Source organism: Rhincodon typus, chromosome 33 (genome assembly GCF_021869965.1).
Source record: "Rhincodon typus isolate 14 chromosome 33, sRhiTyp1.1, whole genome shotgun sequence".
Lineage (NCBI taxonomy): Eukaryota > Metazoa > Chordata > Chondrichthyes > Orectolobiformes > Rhincodontidae > Rhincodon > Rhincodon typus.
In genome coordinates this window covers 32,134,676-32,154,574 of record NC_063364.1, presented here as the reverse complement: position 1 = coordinate 32,154,574, position 19,899 = coordinate 32,134,676, and the positions used below count along the sequence as shown (strand labels likewise).

General features: G+C 40.9%; 2 protein-coding genes across 2 annotated transcripts in view; one reads left to right on the top strand and one right to left on the bottom strand.

Annotated features, from left to right (window-relative positions):
* eif3ja (eukaryotic translation initiation factor 3, subunit Ja) overlaps positions 1-11,442 on the top strand; it is a 37,457-nt gene extending 26,015 nt beyond the window's left edge. The window contains exons 6-8 of the mRNA XM_020534311.2: positions 1,984-2,148; positions 3,425-3,498; positions 9,146-11,442. Coding sequence (XP_020389900.1) covers positions 1,984-2,148; positions 3,425-3,498; positions 9,146-9,262 — 356 coding nt within the window. The 3' untranslated portion in view covers positions 9,263-11,442. The remainder of the gene's footprint in view (positions 1-1,983; positions 2,149-3,424; positions 3,499-9,145) is intronic.
* A 1,006-nt stretch (positions 11,443-12,448) lies between these two features.
* Positions 12,449-19,899, bottom strand: part of spg11 (SPG11 vesicle trafficking associated, spatacsin) — a 121,847-nt gene continuing 114,396 nt past the window's right edge. Inside the window, exons 33-35 of the mRNA XM_048615764.1 lie at positions 17,939-18,094; positions 14,170-14,321; positions 12,449-12,781 (exon numbers count right to left, since the gene is read on the bottom strand). Coding sequence (XP_048471721.1) covers positions 12,601-12,781; positions 14,170-14,321; positions 17,939-18,094 — 489 coding nt within the window. The 3' untranslated portion in view covers positions 12,449-12,600. The remainder of the gene's footprint in view (positions 12,782-14,169; positions 14,322-17,938; positions 18,095-19,899) is intronic.

Below are 19,899 nucleotides of genomic sequence, written 5' to 3'. Positions count from 1 at the left end.
GCACAGTGCTTAGCACTGCTGCCTCACAGTGCCAGGGACCTGGGCTCGATTCCAATCTTGGGTGACTGTCTGCGTGGAATTTGTACATTCTCTCCATCTCTGCCTGGGTTTCGTTGGGTGCTTTGGTTTCCTCCCACAGTCTGAAATTGTGCAGGTTAGGTCAATCAGCCGTGGGTAATGCAGGGTTATGGGGATAGGGTGAGATGCTGATCAGAGAATCGATGCGGATTCGATGGGCCGAATGGCCTCTGTCTGCACTGTTATTCCTCTAACCTCAACCATGTGGAAATGGAACCCACACTGTTGACATCATCCACATTGCAAACCAACAATACAACTAACTGAGCTGACCAACCCTTCTGGGTGGAGAAGAGAGAATTTATAAAGATCTGAAGCAATCGCAAGTGGGTTAATACTTGTGGAATATTTTAAAGAATATCTTATGACACAGCAATGACTAATTCTAAAGCATTTTTACTTCTTAATGAAAATGTAATTTGTAATCAAGATTTGTATGTCAATATTTGAGAATTCTGTTTTATAAGTTATCGTCTTTAATGAAGTAGAAAACATAAAGGGTTTAAATTTGGAGATGATTGCTTTAGATTGGGATCAAAGATGGACATAGGGAACGATGTCCATGTGTGACCATCATATAAAACAAGCAAACCTGGCATATTCCTAATGATAGACCTGCCTTTGTGTATGAACCTATTTGAGTGCTGTGACCATAACCAGATGGATGTTTCTTCATGTTGGGTCATGTTAAATCTGCAAATAATTTATGACAAATTCTGCTATCATTTTCCTAATTCCCAGAGAAATTAACTTGAGAATATTAAACCTCTAGTGGTTGTATGTCGGTGTGTTTTACTGCATTTATACTAACCAGTTAAGTGAATGTAGCATGAACTGTTCCCTCGTGTAAATCTAGCTGAATTGATAGTGCTATTTGCTGAAACTGCAACCTCTCTAGAGAAGTGTTACACACAGCTTTGAATCCAGATGTTGGAATAATGTCAGATGGAAGGGAGAGAATAAAATGTGGGATATTCACCAGTGAACAGTTGAAATATGACCAAAGGAAAGCTATTATCCAAAACAATCATCGCTGGAATTACTGTGAGCGAGTAATGTTGTAAGATTTTAAAAACTGGAACTACTTCGTGCTAGGGATATCTATTTCCCCACTCAAGTGTCTTGAATTAAGGGATTAGCCATAAAATTGCTTCATTGTACTACAAATCCTTGATTCTCCGCTCAGTTGTTATCTGTATCCAAGACAGCAATGGTGGATTTTTGGAAACTAAGGGTATCTAGGGATATGGGTGACAAAGTGAAGTTGAGATGTATCAGTCATAATCTTATAAATTGGCAGAGCAGCCCCAGGAACCAAGTGACCCACTGCTCCTCCTCTAGTGTTCTTAAGCATGCTGGTGTAACCTGCTGTCCTTACTGACAAATAAATGATTTAGAACAATCTTAGCAAAACAAAACTTTGTTGTCTAACAGTTGAATTTGGGCAGCCTCACTCCAACACTTAGTCTGAGTCTTAAAAGCAAAGGAAGTTGGTAGAAGATGTCTTTTTAAAATCATAACCCTCCCTATCGTGAGGACTTAAATCAACTGATCATTATTCTATTGATGTTTATGGACAATGTTGCCTATTGATTACTGTGTTGCATATGCAACAGATGGCTAAACTTCCGAACTCACGTTTTTGGCTGAAAAATGTTTTAGAGGTCCTGAAGTGGTTACAAATGCTTATTTCTCTTGTGTATGTGACCACACTAGAAGTTCAAACCACAAATACTTAGATAAATTGCCTTCTTTGCTTTGCTGCAAAGTTGGTTGCACGCAGAGTTTTACTTTGCACTCCTCTCTCCACAGTGGGGACAAAATCAGAAGTCACTTGGCAAGAGTGAGGTGCAGGAATTTTTTTTATCTGAAATGATTGAACTTTTGTTGGATGTCACCTTGCAGGCACGAATTATGTTTCACAGCTCGGAATCGACTCCATGTGCCCGACCACTAAAGAAGACTTTACAGAATTTGGGAAGCTTTTGAAGGAAAAGATTACGCAATTTGAAAAGTCTGTGCATTATGTAGACTTTTTAGAGACCTTACTTCGAGATATTAGCATTTCATGTAAGTTGATCTGTTGCGTGTGTGGGAATTATTTTGCTTGGCTTGTATGTCTTGGCCTCAAGCATGACCCAGTCAGCACACTTCAAGAACCTCCTAACTGAATTACTCATCATCCTGGAGGAATAGGGGTTTTGTTTCCCCACTGTGGAATTGCACAGTCTCTGCTTCCAGAATCCAAAAAGATTGAACGTAAATTTGATAAGTTGCAGCTTGTAGACAGCACAGCAATCTGTCATTCAGCCTTGTCCGTGCCAGAGTGTGAGCTCCACACAGGCCTTACTGGTGACGCACCGTCCCATGAAACGTATGGAAAAGAAACATAAACTGTCTTCATCTCATCCTCCTACACACCTCCCATTCCTTTCAGTCCATTTGTTTACCCCTTAAATGCATCACTGTTGTTTACTTCAACTGGATAAAGAGGTTTTCCCTGAATTCCTTATTAAATTCATTAGTGATTATCTTGTATTTGTGGACCTAGTTTTGGAGATCCCATATACATCTGTCAATTTTTTTTTTCATAATCTTGAAGACTTATTAGATCATCCTGTTGGTTGTCCTTTCTAAATGTTTGCTGATATTGTGGGAGTTTAGCTAATCGGCACCAATTTACTATCACTTTGCTGGTGAGCTTTCTGTTGCCTTTCCAGCATTTTGCAAGTTTGCAAGATTATCTGGAACCAAAAAAAATCTGCAGTTGCTGTTGTGTACCACTCTCTGGCTCCCATTAGTAAGTTAGTGCATTTGAAAATTGTTTTGATTGTATTGAAAGCTCCTGTTTTCGTTTTGTGATTATCCACTGAATTATTTAAAAACCCATTGTCACGCAGCCGAGATGTCAAAAAGTGGAGCCCTATCTGGGGCATCCTTGGACTTGAGAAATTGAACATGACTTTGCAAAGATCAGCAGCAGAGATTTGAGTGTTTAAGGTTGTTGGTGTTGAGTAGGAATATTTCTCATTTGAAGCTTGGATCAGCATATGACTACTCTCAGGTCTGTGCAGAACAAGCTTAACCTGGAGAATTTCTTCCTGTCTAGGGCTAGATGCAAAATCAAATCCCAATCATAAACCGTTGAAGTGACATGTTCAAGTGTATTTCTCTCATTGAGGCTTGGGGTGCAGTTCTGGCTGTGTGCGTTCTGATTGATGGGTTTCGTCAGGCTATTATTTTTGAATGTGGTGTTGAAATGCTCTTGTTCATTGCTATAGATTTTCAACCATTTATTTTTGCCTACGGTAGCTGTAGGAACTCAGCTCTGTGACCTCTCTTGCAGTGGATGTTGACGATTTGAAAAAGCTGAACAACTCTTTGACATCGTTGTGTAGTGAAAAGCAGAAACAAGAGAAGGTAAGGAGACACCAAGGAGGTCCTCCTCTCTCCCTTCCCCGCATAGGAAACTGACCACGATCATAAAATGTTGTATTTGTTAAAAATAAATGTAAAGAAAGTATAGAAACTGAAAACAGAAGCAGACCATTCATGCCATCAAGCCTGCTTTGCTCTTTGAGATGATCATAGCTGACCTCCCACACTCTGCTGTCCCCATATCTCTTGACTCTCTTAGCCTGTAGAAATCTGTTGTTTCTTTCTGAAATGTTTCACTTGCTTGGCCTTCACAGCCTTCTGTGAGTGTGTTCCACAGGTTTACCCTGTCTTTAAGTGAAGAGATTTTCCTCGTCCCACTCATTAATGGCCTATTGTGTATCATGAAACCTTAACTCCTTTTTCTGCCATTGCCCCACCCTGACAGGGGAAATGTCATCGCCGCATACCATCTGTCCAGCCCATGTCCGAATTTCATGTTTTAATGAGATCCTCCCCTCATTCTTTTATACTCCTCTAAATACAGGCCCAATGTTAAGTCTATACAAAACATAATTTGGGCAGTAACTAAAGTTACATGTTGCACAATGGGTAGCTCCCTCAATGTAAAGGAGGTGGTCGTGAGTTCTAGTCCAATTGCAGGGACTTAGAGTCATAGAAATGTACAGCACGGAAACAGATTCTTTGGTCCAACTCGTCCATGCCAACCAAATATCCTAAATAAATATAGTCCTCTTTACCAGCATTTGGCCCATATCCCTCTAAACCTTTCCAATTCATATACCCATCCAGATCCCTTTTAAATGTTGTAACTGTACTAGACTCCAGTACTTCCTCTGGCAGCTCATGCCACTTACACACCGTCCTCTGCGTGAAAAAGTTGCCCCTTAGGTCCCTTTTGAAGCTTATCCATCTGACTGTAAAAATGTGTCCTCTAGTTTTGGACTTCCTTTCCTGGGAAAAAGTCATTGTCTATTTACCCTATCTATGCCCCGCATCATTTTATAAACTTCTGTAAGGTCACTCCTCAGCCTCCAACGCTCCAGGGAAAACAGCCCCAGCATAATCAGCCTCTCCCTGCAGCTCAAGCCCTCCAACCCTGACAACATTCTTGTAAATCTTTTCTGTACCCTTTCTAGTTTCACAACACCCTTCCGAGAGCAGGGAGACCAGAATTGCACGCAATACTCCAAAGTGGCTGAACCAATGTCCTGTACAGCCACAACATGACCTCCCAACTCCTATACACAATGCACTGACCAATAAAGGCAAGCTTATCAATGCCTTCTTCACTGTCCTATCTACCTGTGACTCCACTTTGAAGGAACTATGAACCTGCACTCCAAGGTCTCTTTGTTCAGCAACACTCCTCACTTGACAACGGGATATGAACTGACTCTTGTAATGCAGTTCTTCAGAATTTCTGTGTAGCTGAAAGTGCTATCTTGAGTAAGATTTAAACCAGTATCTTGTCCCCGCTTCTTCTGTCTATTGCATGGCCTTTTAGAAGAGGAGCAATGCAATTTTTTCCCCTGAAATCCTGGCCAATGTTTATACTTCGATCAACATCACTGAGCAGATTATTTGGTCATTATCACATTGTTTTGTGGAGGCACTTGTATGCAAATTACCTGCCGTATTTTCTAAATTACAACAGTGAGCCACATTTACATTTCCAGTGTGAAGTCTGTAAATTGCTTTGGGGTGTCATAGTATCTGTTTGGCAGCAAGTCTTCTCATTAATCTTTTTAAATACAGTCTAGATTTTCCAGGGTAACTCTAGGAATGGGGAACCGAGAGATTATGCATATTTAAATTGCTGTGCAAGAATATTCCATGCTACACTGACACTTGCAGCATTAACCTTGTCCCTTGTGCAAGAACCCACTTCTATAACCCATGTGAGACAGACAGCTGTCTTTTTGTCCTGTAATTCTGTATTCCTGCCTACCCCTGATAACCTTCCACCCTCTTGCTTAACAAGGATTTCCCCATCTTTGTCTTAAAAAATATTCTGCTTCCACCACCTTATCAGGAAGAGAATTCAAAAGACCCATGACCCTCAGAAAAATTCCACCATGTCTATTTTAAATGATGTGGAGGTGCTGGCGTTGGACTGGGGTGGCCAAAGTCAGAAGTCACAGAACACAAAGTTATAGTCCAACAGATTTATTTAAAATCACAAGTTTTCGTAATGCTGCTCCTTTGTCAGGTGGAGTGAAGAGAAGCCCACAGACACAGAATTTATAAGCAGAGAGATCAAGAGATTGTCTAAATGATGTGAGTTGAGTGTCGACAGGCTGACTAATAAGTCTTTGCAGGTGATCAAGAGTGTTAGATGATGGGAGCAAAGTGTCAAGCTGAAGAGCAAGTGAAAGGATGACCTATGATCCGATTAATTGAAGCAATGAGATAATTACAAAACCAATGGCTGGAATAACATGATAGGCATAAGAGTCGCATGCTGAGGGTCTAACCAAAGGAATAAGTAATCCAAAACTGTACAAACTAATTCAGATAGAGAGACCATAAATCATCAAGATAATGGTGGCAAAACAGGACAGTAAGGAAAATTTTACAGTTACAGAACAGTATGGTGGGGTTACATATAGTATGCGACATGAACCCAAGATCACGGTTGAGGCTGCCTTCGTGGGTATGGAATTTAGCTATCAGTTTCTGCTTGGCAATTCTACGTTTGTTGTGTATCTCGAAGGCCACCTTTAGAGGATGCTTTCCCGAAGTTCAAAGCCTGACCGCTGAAGTGTTCTCCAACTGGGAGGGAGCATTCCTGTCTGGCGATTGTTGCACAGTGTCCATTCATCTGTTGTCATCTGCATGGTCTCGCCAATGTACCATGCCCTAGGGCATCCTTGCCTGCATCGAATGAAGTAGACAGCATTGGCTGGGTCACACGAGTACCTGCCGTGTATGTGGTGGATGCTGTTCCCACGTGTGATGGTACTATCCGTGTCGATGATCTGGCATGTCTTGCAGCGGTTGCTGTGGAATGGTTATGTGGTGTTGTGCTCAATGTTGTCCTCAAGGCTGGGTAGTTTGTTACAACATTGGTCTGTTTTAAAGTTTGGCGGTTCTTTGAAGGCGAGAAGTGGAGGCGTAGGGGTGATCTTGGCAAGATGCTTGTCGTCATCAATGACGTTGAAATCTGGCAAGAACATGGTGTAGTTTCTCTGCTCTGGGGAAGCCCTGGGCGACGAAGGGTACTGTCTTCTGAGGACGTTGATGCGGTTTTTCGTTGTGGCACATCTGAACTGGTGATCGATGAGTTGAGCATTATATCCCATTTTAATTTTTTGTAATTATCTCTCTGCCTCAATAAATCAGATTATAGGTCATCCCTTCACTTGTTTTCAGCTATTGATACTTCGCTCACACCATCTGACACTTTTGATCACAGGCAGAGACTTATTGTTCAGCCTGTTGACACTCTTAAGCCATTTGTATGATCCTTTGAGCTCTGTGCCTGTGGACTTGGCTTCATTCCACCTGACAAAGGAGCAGCGCTCCAAAAACTTTGTGATTTCAAATAAAGCTGTTGGGCTATAACCTGGTGTATTGTGACTTCTCACCTGTTTTCAATGGGCAGCCCTGATTTTAAAACAGTCACCCTAGTTCTAGACATTTATGTGAGAAAACATCTTTTCCTCAGCTACCCTTGTCATAACTCCTCAGAATTGTCTGTTTAAATCAAGTCACTTCTAACTCTTCTAAACTTCAGTTGATACAAACCGAGTTCTCCAACCTTTGCTAATAAGACAGCCCACTAATTGGTCTGGTAAACCTCTGAACTGCTTCCAACATATTTACATCCTTACTTTAAATAGGGTGACCAATGATGTGAAAAATATTCCAGATGTAGTCTCACCAGTGCTGTGAATATCTGATGCGTAACACTCTCCTTTTGTATTCAGTTCTCTTCACAATAAATTATAACATTCTATTGGCTTTCCTAATTTCTTTCTGTCCCTGCATCCTAATATTTTGTGATTCATGTGTTAGAACACCCAGATCCCTCCACATCTAATTTCTGTATGCACTCACTATTTAAATGACTTTTATTCGTTCTGCCAAAATGAACAATCTCGCTTTTCCACAATAAACTTTGTTTGCCACATCTTTTCAACTCATTTAATGTATGTTCCTCTGCAACGTCCTCATGCCATCTTCAAAGCTTATTTTCATGCCCATCTTTGGTTGCCTAATTTGTTGACGACATACCTTCACTATGCTTCTAAGTCAATTATATAAATTGTGAACTGTTGAGGTTCCCAGCACCAATCCTTGTGGCACTTGTTACAGCTTGCCAACCTGCAAACAACCCATTTATGTCTGCGGTGTTCTTCCAGATAGCCAGCCAATCTTCTATCCTTGCCAGTATGATACCTTCTACATCATGAGCTTTTATTTTTTGTAATAATCAGAAGGGATCTGTTAAAATGCCACATGATAGTACAATACATCTGCTGGTTCCCCTTTATCTGCGGCCAATGTTACCTCCTCAAAGAACTCCACGAGATCAAACAATTAGGAGGTCAAACATGATGTCTCTTTCACAAAACTGTTAACCTCTAATTACCTTAATCTTATCCTAGTGCCCTGCTATAACTTCTTTCATCCTGGCTGCTAACATTTTCCCTGTGATAGACGTTAAGCTGTTTAGCCTGTAGTTTCCTGCTTTTTTGTCTCCCAGTTTGAATAAAGACGATACATTTGCTATTCGATCTAATGGGACCTTCACTGAATCAAAGGAGTTTGGGAAAATTGAAACTAATGTGTCAACTATCTCACTGGCCACTTTTTTAAAGACCCTTGAATACGTCCACCAGTACCTGGGCACTTGTCAGAATGTAGCTGCAATAGTTTACTCAGTGCCATTCTCTGTAATCTTCCTGAGTTCCTCCCCCCCCCCCCCCCACCTTCAGTTTCCTGATTTGTTTATTTTGTGTTATTGTTCTGTGCTTCTCAATTATAAATGGCCTGTTAACCAACTGTGCCATGAGTACTCGAATAATTGGCTGTTTGGGACGCTACAGTTTATGGTTTTGAATTTGCTTATCAGAATACCTCCTTCAACCATGTTGCAGGCATTCTTCCATTGGAATTGTCTTTAGAGAGGGACATCATAAAGTGTATTAATTCAAATTAATCTGTTGAATCTTTAACACCAAGTCCTGTTCACCCAGAGACAGAATTGATGTACTCACTCACTGACATTGGCTCCTGGTCGAACAGAACTTCACTTAAAAGTTCTCATTTTTCTGTTGAAATAACTGTTCTGGTGTGCCCCCTGCCCACTCCCCAAAACCAAAAAAAAATATACTCAATAACCTAGGACAGCCCTGCAAGTCTTTGGGAACAGTTTCTAAACTTCCAACACTCCAGTGTTTAATTGCCTAATCATTCTCAGCCTTGCCTTCAGCTGGAATTCACTCCCTTTAATCCTTTCCTCTTGCTACACTTGCCTCCTCCTCTGTAGACGCTCTTTAAAATTTCTCTCTGACCAAGTACTTGGCCACCTTTTATTTGACACTGTCTCGATTTTTGTCCTATTGTGAAGTATCTTGGGTCAGTTTAGTAGTTTTAGCGAAAGTTGTTCTGAACGTTTTGCTTGTGAACAGACTTTTGACTTTTAATTTTTTTGACTTTTCAGCAAAGCAAAGGCAAAAAGAAGAAAAAGGCCCCAGTGCTTGCAGGTGGATTTAAAGCAAATCTGAAAGATGATCTTGATGACTATGGTTACACGCAGGATTATGATGACTTCATGTGATTATGTTCTGTGACCCAGGCTTCTTCCAGCATGTTTTTTGCAGACAACCACCTGGTTTCTTCATGAGCTGCACAGAGCCTTCTATTGTTATGGAAACAGCTAGGACTCCAGATGCCAATGATAACAACAAATTTTGTTACTGGTACCATAATTATATATTGTTATGTGTCAGTGACAATACTTTAGCACTATGTGGACAAAGCACCTGCATGGATTTGGGAGGGGGTTGGGGAGGTGTGTTGCAGGCTGAGTTCAGGAAGCGAGCAATATATATTTGAAAAAATATGAAGTCTTGCAGTGTCCATGCCTCAGCATCTAGATTCTGACCTGAGCTGATGTAATATCACGTTTATTGTGATACTGTAGAATTGCAAAGTAAGATTACTATTTTTAAAATTTCTTGAATATTGCCTGCTTTTTCCTTTCTTTGGAAACTAAAATGGACTAATTAGAGATCCTGATTTTGTGCTGATGTTGTGCTTTTGGTTGCTGGGTCAGTCTGCCTTAAAAAAACACATTATCAATATTCACATGGCCCCAGAATTGGGACAACAGAGCACCGGGCATGTGACTTTCCTGTGTCATTTGTTCATGTTTGTGATCACACCAGGGGAGGAGCCTGAATGCTCTTTCACTTTATTCTCTTCCTTGCCCCACCTTAAAATCAAACTCCAAATGTAGTTAACCGATTTAAACATAGTTCATTAAAAGTGCCATGGTTTAAACCTAGTGAGGGAAAGGAGAGGCAGTCTAGGAGGTCCCTGCGTCTCACTGTTTTGAATGGTGAACTGCTTCCTTAAGTTTGAGCTTAAGGATTTCATGATCAGTAGCTGTTGTATTGGTTTGATCAAGACTCCCGTGAAGACAGCATTGATATGGCTCAGTTCTGGGTAGATCCTTGAATCTGTACACAAGTAATCTTTTTGCTGAGATCCTGATCAAAGTCCCCACCTACTCTTGGGTGGTTATAACAATAAGGACATGTCATTCAAACGGCACAAACGTTCTCCTCCACATTCAACCAACATCACAAACACACCTATGTGTGTGGAATCTTGCTGTGCAGAGATCGGCAGCTGTGTTTCCTCCTCAGTATGTCAGGAATGCTTTGATTAGTAAGGCACTTTGGCATAATTTGAGGCTGCGAGAAACTCTTCATAATTCAAGTCCTTTTAAGGGTGAATAATCTCTAACTGGTCAAAGTAGGACTCTTGAGACGATCCCACTGTTGGCTTTCTTGCTTACATTCATGCACGTGGATGGTTGGTGCAGGTAGAATTCAGTGGAGTTAGCTGCCCCCCAAACACCCACTGCCTTGGCTGAAGAAGGGTGACTACCTGAGGGACAGCTGTTGCTGCTTATTAACAGAATCGCATATCAAAGAGGGGAAAACGTACTGAACCTGCTTGAAATTTTCATAATGGACGAATACACCCCATTTAATGGTCACATCAGCAATTTAAAGTTAAACTGAATGATTTTTTTTGTTGAAAGTATTGGATGGGAAAGTTAGATGCTCTTTGAAGCGTTTTTGAATCAATGTTGCTAATGGAGGGGGAGAACAACTAATTATTTTCTCCCATCTGAGGGCAGTGACTTGCACTAATGGAACTTAAGTGCAGAATGTTTTTAAAAATCTGCTGGAGTTGAGAAGGGAATTTGTGGCCTTTTTCTTTTCACTTACCACTTTTTTGGTTGGGTTGGTAGGTCAGGAGTTTAGTTCAAAAACGTTTCCTGAACACAGTTAAAGATGTGCTTTTTACTTCAGGACAATCCTTTGTAAATGGTTAAGTGCACATAAATAGGGATCAGTTCAGTAAATGCTGCACTTTACACAGATTCTACATTGATCATGAGGTGTGGTTGCAACCCAATGAAATTCCTTGGACATGTGCATTATTTTTGCCATCCTGTTGCATTGTGTAGTGGCACTCCGCAGTCTTGTGAGCACAAAAGGTAATGGGAATAGTTCTTGTATTAAATATATATATCTCCTCCCCTTTCCCAGTAAATTCCTATTTATTATACAAAACAATTTCTTGTGTCTGCAAAAAAAGGACAATTTATACAATAGATGGGTAACTTATTTTTACATCTCATCTATTAGTTGGGAAAGCTTATTAATGGAAACATAATTGGACACTTGTCATGTTTTAGGATAATAAATGAATATAACGTCATTGTTTTCTGCATTGTCTTTCCTCCAGTACATAAGTGTTTGTGTGCAGACCCACTTGTGTGGTTTTTTCCCCCAAATTAAGCCTGATTTGAAAATTGCCACTATTCACAGGTGGTTCAAACGTAAATAATATGGCCCATGTTTATTATCCATAGTGTTGTGGTTTTGAACAAGCATCATCCTGAATGCTGCAGACCATTTGGTACTACCCACAGGTCAAAGGTTGTATAGAACAATTCATTAATTAATCCTGGCAAGAGAAGATGTTTTCTTAAACCCCCAGGAATCTCATCAGTCTTTGTCATCCGTTCAGTACATAGTTGTCTCAGCAGTGAGTGTTCTGCCGGAGTTTCAGAATCATTCATGGAAGCCAATTTAAAACAACTTTTAGTCTAAATTTACACTTGCGGAAATCTGAAATAGGAGCAGAAATGGGCCATTGTCAGCTCCACCATTTGATCATGGCTGTGTTTCTCAACCCCATTCTCTTACCTGCTCCCTGTAACCCTTGTTCTCCTTACTAATCAAGAACCTATCAACGACTTAGCCTCCACACCATTCCGTGGCAATGCATTCCATAGATTCACCACCCTCATCTCAGTTCTAAAGGGGTCATCCCTTCACTCAGCTGTGCTTTGGGTACTGGTTTCTCCTACTTGTGGAAGCACCTTTATCATGTCCACTGTATCCTGGTTGTTCAGTATTCTGTAAGTGTCCATTAGATTCCACCCCCCCCCCCCCCCAATCCTCTCCTTTGAGAGCAGACCCAGAGTCTTCAACTGCTCCTCTCAATAATAAGCCGTTCATCATCAGGATCATTCTTGTAAACTTCCTCTGGAAACCGTAAGAGAACCCTGAACTAGGACTCCCAAGTCCTTTTGTGCTTCAGATTGACAGAAGTAACAGCCTATGGATGTGATGGAAAATGTTTGTTGTACCCCATCCTACAGCAAGTACATTCTATAGGCATGGTTGACATCCTTCCATCAACAAGAGGCTGGGAATTATTTTTAGCATGCGTTGTTTATTGCTTTTCAGGAACATAAAAAAAAATTAGATTACACAAACTATTTACACTTTTTTTTAAACAATTATATAACATTTGTTTAGATAGCATTTTAAAAAGTTTACCACTACTAGAAACAGTGAGTACCAACACCTAACTGGCAATCATGTCATTCAGATAGCAACTTGTCTGAGGTTCTTTAAGGAGCTTATTTGCTATATCAGTGAAGTTATGTTCATAAGCCAGTTTGTAAACCAGATAAATATTCTCACAGTACTGCAGTAACCTCTTCAAGTTCTGACTTGCTGCAGTATCTCCCTTGTGTTGTTTAAACCTGGAAATGTTTTTGAGAGAGAGAAAAAAATAAGCATGATAACTTTCATTTCTGCAATTCACTCCATCTTTCAACTTATTTCCCCATATCCCTGAAGCACTGTCACATATTACGTGTTTTTAGACTTTGATTAATCAGGCATTCTACGTGACCTTGACATTGAAATTGAAATATTCTGTTTATGGCTTCTAAGACACCGATTCTTAAACTCGTCATTAAAAGGAATCAAAGACACCCTTGATCACTGAAGTCCAAAGACTCAGCAGGTTATAGAGATGCCACAGACCAAGTTAACTAACACATTTATTTCAACATATACTGGAAATGAAGTTTCTTTTGGCAGTGGCCACATGTTTAACTGTGCTATGTCAGTACTGGGTGCAAGATAACACCTGTATTTGTTTCATTGACCACCTCTTCTGAGAGAAAATTAGTAGTTTTTTTCTTATTCCTTGCCAACCCCCAGTTTGAGCTTTTTCTTATTCTCTTATGGAACATGAGCATCACTGGCTAGCTGATCATTTATTGCCTGTTCCTCGTTGCCCTTGAGAAGGTGGTGGTGGTGTGGTGGAGGTATACCCACAATGCTGTTGGGGAGGGACTCCCAGGATTTTGACCCAGTGACAATAAAGGAACAACAATATTTTTTTAAGTCCAGATGGCGAGTGGTTTGGAGGGTAACTTGGAGGTTGGATGTTCCCACATTTATGTATATCCTTCTAGATGGAAGTGGCCATGGTTTGGAAAGTTCTGCCTAAGGATCTTTGGTAAATTTCTTCATTGCGTCGTGTTGATGGTGGATGGAGTGGATGTGATGCCAGTTAAGTGGCTACCTTGTCCTGAATGGCATCAAGCTTCTTTAGTGTTGGAGGCGCACCCATCCAAGCAAGTGGGGAATATTCCATCACACTCTGGACTTGTGCCTTGTAGATAGTGGACAGGCTTTGGGGAGACACCAGGTGGGTTATTTACTGGAGGTTTGAAGCAACTGTATTTATATGGCAAGTCTGGTTAAATTTCTAGTCAATGGTAATTCCAAGGATGTTGATCGTGGGAGAATTCTATGATGGTAATGCCATTTGCTGTCAAGGCAAGATTGTCTCTTATTGGAGATGGTCACTACCTGGTATTTATGGCGTGAATGTTACTTGCCATATCTCAACCCCAGGTTTTGTCTCTCACCCATCCTACCTAATTGTTAGGAGATGAACGCTCAAATGACAGTTCCGTTTTATTCTCAAAGGTTGCATAAAATTACCGGTGAGAGGTTCGCCTATTCAATTTACTTTACTGAATACGGAGATTCAAAAACAACACTAAGCACTTCCAAGGCAATAAAGATGTTTCATACAGTGAAGTCTGAGTAGGAGCTGCAAGGCTGTACTCACTTGTTCGAAATCTCTTCAAACAGACTGTGTTGCAGGTGGTGCTGTTGCTTAAACTCCTCAAGGTAGGAAAACTCGCCACGAACTATAACATGTTCGTATAGCACCTCAGCCCAATCAGGTACAAAGTCATATGCCTCTGCAACTATAGCAGCCTACAACAAAGGAAGAGAAGAGACTGACAATTTCACAGTCACAAGTTGAATGAAAACATTTATCAATAAATCTGCTGTATCTAACTAACTTATTAAAAATGGCTTCAGACTTGCACATTGACAATGATAGGAGCAGTATGAGGCAGAACACTTGAGGTTGTCCAGTGTAATTTTCAAATAAAATTAAATAATTTCACCTGTTGTGAAGAGTGGCTAATCTGTCTTTTCAATTGGAATGAGATTGCTCACCTGGAAAGCAGGAAAAGGAATCTGCTCTGGGGATTCTATCCCAGGCTACACATTTTTGCTTTACTTATAATCAAGATAAACTGCAATAAAACAGAACTACAATCAAATGGTAAAGTCTTAATTTTGCTGGAAGATAATTCATTGCTTGTTACAGGAAGCACAAAAGGTAACATATTTAATAAACTGAAGAGATTATTCTCTTTAGTGAATCACATAAAACAGGAAGCAGTACCTTTAAACCTACAACTATACTTCACTCCTACAGGATATCTCTTGTTACTGGAAAATTAGACCACACCTGGAGTTGTGGATGCAGTTTTGGTCTTCTCAGGAAAGGTATTGTGTCATAGAAGGCAGTTCACCAGACTTGATCCTGAGATGGTGAGACTGTCCTGTGAAGAATGATTGGGCAAACTGGGCCTGCATTCTCAAGAGTATTGCAGAATGATTGATTGCATCAAAACTTGGAAAATAAAAATAATGGACTTACCACTAAGGTCTTAGATGAGGGCAGGACTTACTCATGGTGGCTCAGTGCTTAGCCCTGCTGCCTCTCAGTGCCAGGGACCTGGGTTCACTTCTAGCCTCAGGTGACTGTGGAGTTTGCACATTATCACCGTGTCTGTACGGATTTCTTCCAGATGCTTCAGTTTCCTCCCACAGTCCAAAGATTTGCATATTGGGATGGATTGGCCATATTGCCCATAGTGTCCAGGGATGTGTAGTCTAGGAAATTAGCCATGGGAAATGCAGGATTATAGGGACGGGGTAGGGGTCTAGGCGGGATGCTCTTTGGAAGGTCAGTGCAGACCCAATAGGCTGTATGGCCTCTTTCTACACCAGGGAATCTCCAGCTTGTATCGAAGTCTACTGGACTACTGCAGCAGAACAAGGTACTGCATGGTAAACTGGTTGGTAAGATTAGATCAAGTGGATAAAAATTGGCTTGACAGTAGGAGACAGAGTGTGGTGGTAGAGGGTTGTTTTTCAGACTGGAGGCCTGTGATCAGCGGTGTGCGACAAGGATCGGTGCTGGGTCCTCGGTTCTTTGTCATTTATATAAGTGATTTGGATGAGAACATGGGAGGCATGGTAAGTAAGTTTGTGCATGACAACAAAATTGGTGGTGTAGTGGACAATGAGGAATGTTATCTAAGATTACAACCGGATCTTGATCATCTGGGCCAGTGGGCTGAGGAATGACAGATGGCATTTAATTCAGATAATTGCAAGGTGTTACATTTTGGTAAAACAAACTAGGGCAGGACTTACAGTTGATGTTAGAGCTCTGGAGACTGTTGTCAAACAGAGTCCTAGGGCTACAGGAATTAGTTCCTTGAAGTGATGTCACTGGTAGATAATGTGGGCATTTGGCAAGCTTGCCTTCATCGGTCAGTGCATTTAGAGTGCAGAGCTGAGATGTCATGTTGTGGCTGTACAAGACATTAAGGCCACATCTGGAAAACTGCATACAATATTGGAAAGAACACAAAGGATGTCACCAAGACTGGAGGGTGACTTTATATAGATGTCTATAAAATTATGAGGGGCATAGATAAGGTGAATAGCCAAGGCTTTTTTTCTCTCAGGTTAGGGGAGTCCAAAACCAGAGGATTTTTTAGGTTAGAGGGAAAAGATTTAAAAAAGGACCTGAGGGGAAACTTTGTGTGTATGAAATGAGCTGCCAGAGGAAGTGGTTGAGGTGGGTACAATTACGACATTTGGACATGTACATGAATAGGAAAGGTTCAGAGGGATATGAGCCAAACACAGGCAAATGGGACTAGTTCAGTTTAGGAAGCCTGGTTGCCTGGGTGGAAGGGTCTATGAGTTGTTATATAAGAGTCATACAGCCTGTGTTGTACGACTCTATAATAAGAACAGAAATATATGCACGAGAGCGAGGTGGGGAGTTAAAACTGCAACCAAAATCTGGGTTCATGCTTGTGCACACGGTGAGAACCAAGGTGGTGAAACATTTTGCACAAAAAGGGTACAAAGTAAAAGGGAGGAGAGTGTCAGGGTGACTGAGAAGTGGACCAGCATATTGTGGAGGTATGGTCCTTTCAAATGATTACTGGATTGTCTGTTTGGTGGTGGCATTAAGCTTAAGGCAGAAATGACAAGAGGATGATTCTGAATGGAGGATAATGAGGTGGGAAGTGAGACAAAAACAAAAATTGCTGGGAAAACTCAGCAGGCCTGGCAGTCCTGTTCAGAACTCAGTTCTGAATAAGAGTTAACTCTGCTTTCTCTGCACAGACGCTTCCAGATCTACTAAGTTTTTCCAGCAATTTATGTTTGTGGTTCTGATTTCCAACATCTGCAGTTCTTTGGGTTTCTTTTGCTGAGGGCAATGGGAGGCCTCATGTGGATGCATGAGGTAATGGAAGCACAGAACAGAACTGCTGCAAGAAATAGACCAGACAGGATTTAGGGTCTGCCAATGATGCTGGTGGGGAATCCTCAACTGAGGAGGGACAATAACATCTTATAAGCATAGCGGCCTCTTGTTCAGACTCTATTCCATTCCATTAGTTCCTGCACCTCTGTCACACTGTCCCATTGATGCAAGCATGTTTTTTTATTTTGGTTCTTTGTTGCCTTTTGTCATTGTCTGCTACCAAACCCACTGTGGCATTAGCGGAGTGTCTGTTAGTTCTGTGGCAGAATGTCAGGAAGTTGGGAGGTGGGAGGGAAGGGGAGAGGTTAGCATCTCTGCTAGAACCACTGAACGGAATCAGCTGAAAATTCTGCCTCATCTGGCCTAATGTTTGCTATTTATTTTTGCTTATGGAAAAATTTTGCAAGTTTCTTTTGGGGGGGAAAAGAGGGAAGTGCTTGCAAAATAAGGTCCAAGTGATATTTTCTCACAATGCATCCAATGTGCCATGAACCCAGGGACCCAGTAGGGACTTGCATGTTCCTTTGTATCTGTACACCATTTTGACTTCCCACTTCCAACAAAGCTTGTGGTTTTGAGAAAGACACAAATCTAGCATAGTTTGAGGTTTTGAATTTACTAGAGAAATGAGATTACAATTCATTAGTCGACAGTGAGCTTGAAGTGTTTCAATAGCTGATATGTTAGCCTATTGCTTTACTCAGGTTCTAGAACCAACAAGCTCACAGTATGAATTATCTGAAGATCTGAAATTCAAAACATCAGGCGAGTCAAATATCCAATCTGGGCCCTAATTTTAAACGAAATCTAATGCTAGCATGAAGGGAAGGGTATGATAAAAAAAATCATCAAAACTCTCCCATGGATAAGCTCAGAGAACAGCTTTACCAGATTTGCAAATGAAGCGAGACACCTTGATTTAGATTATTTTTAAATGTCCAATGGAATAATTCTTTCAAAGTACCTGATAGAACCTCGGCAAGGAGAGGATACATGGCATCAGATCATTTCTCTGGAGATTGATTAATTGCACGTCCTGACTGTTGTTTAGGAGATGGAGCTGCAGAGTGACCAGTTTGGCCAGTTTCACACACTGAGAGGCACGTCGGATACACGAGTCCTGGGAAGAGGAAGAAGGCGTCTGAGAGCTGTTTAAAATTCTCAAATTCAGTACTTTAAATCCGTAAACTAGGTATTACTCAGCTTCAGAAATCCTGCCTTAGACACCATCATCCTCAATAATTTAATCTTGTCCTGCCAAGCTACAGGCCATTGTATTTTTTAAACAGAATTGGTAGCAGCCAATTATGGTTTGTTTTGAATACTTTAGTGCAAATGATCACTTCAGTAGCTGGACCCACAGTTCCAATGATCTACAAGCTGGCTTCATGCATGGAGTAAGCTGGAGCAGGGTGATTGGGAGAACACTAAGCCAATCCCACTGGTGTTTACTTGACAGTGCCATATACCACACTCCAGATTGCTGATAGACTCAACAAGATCCTCAAATTTCTTTTTAAAGTTACTAACTTGTCTGTTTCCATCAATCTTGCCTGTAGCACATTCAAATCATCACTACAAGAACGCAAAAAGGAACTTACCTAAACATAAAACAGACAGAAAAAAAAAGGCAGACATCTAAACAGCAATTTAAAAAGGAGGACGTTGGGTTTAATGAAGGAAAACCCACTGTAAAGCCTAAAGGACAATATACAAAGGTTGTGTCAGGGACCAAAGGATCACATAAGGCACTGGTTTCATGACACTTGTCATTTTCAGGAAAAGCAGACCTGAAGCTTGCAGTGGTTGATTCGATGAAACAGGTCACCCCTTTTAAGGCTGATGCAATAGTAAACAAAATAAATTATAAATCTGGATAATCACAGCCAATGATCTATGAATTGCTGCTTTAATCCATATGAACCTGGAGTACAATACTGTTGGTTTGTCTCCTAATGAGCCATCTGCTTTTGAAATGTACAAGATGTGGTTTTATTCATAGACAAGCTGTTTCCAGCCAGCAAGGGGACATGAGGTTTCAATGGAGAGCATTTAAAACTTTAGCAGGGGAATTTCCACAGAGATATCCTAATCTCCCACCATAACTCTAGAGAAAGAGAGCACGTATGACCATCTGTAGTTAGAAATTCCATGTAATGAACAATATTGCTGAGCATCACAGCTTAACATAAACAAAAATATCCAATCTGATGGCTGGCATCAAAGGTATTTTAGAACAATGTTTTCAAGAGATGGGAACAAAGACAATATCATGAAAATGGAAGCAGCTGAAACAGTTTCATTTCTATCAACTACCCAAATAATCTGCAATTCCACCATGCAGACAGAAAACAAGACTGTTAAACCAACTAGCATTTTTATGCACCTCCATTGCAGGTTATCTATTAAACAAGATCTCTGATGGAACAATGTCACTCACTGTGGAGTTTGGAACTTCGATCAAAGTGCCCATTGGAAAATTAGTGTGAGGGTTTAAGCATTTAATGCCTAATTTCTGCACTCTGAACAAAACCAAAGTATTTGCGATGAGCAACCTCCAAGCCCAGGTTGACATTTGAGTTTGTGTATTTTCACTGAAATGTTAAATCAATGTTCTATCTAGCTTCTCTGCAGACAGCAAAACATTCCAGTGTTAACTGAAAGAGGAGCAGAGGAGTCCCTCCCCATTTTTTGGCCAGTATTTTATCCTTTGACCAACACCTACAACACAACAGTGCTCCAGTACTTAAGATGGCTTTGTGCAGCACTCTGAAATGCCCTGAGATCACAAACAGTGCTCCAAGTCTTGTAACTCACTCAGAGATGCTGGAGTCAGAGAGAACACAGTGTGGAGCTGGAGGAACACAGCAGGCCAGACAGTATCAGAGGAGCAGGAAAGTTGACATTTCAGGTCGGGACCCGAAA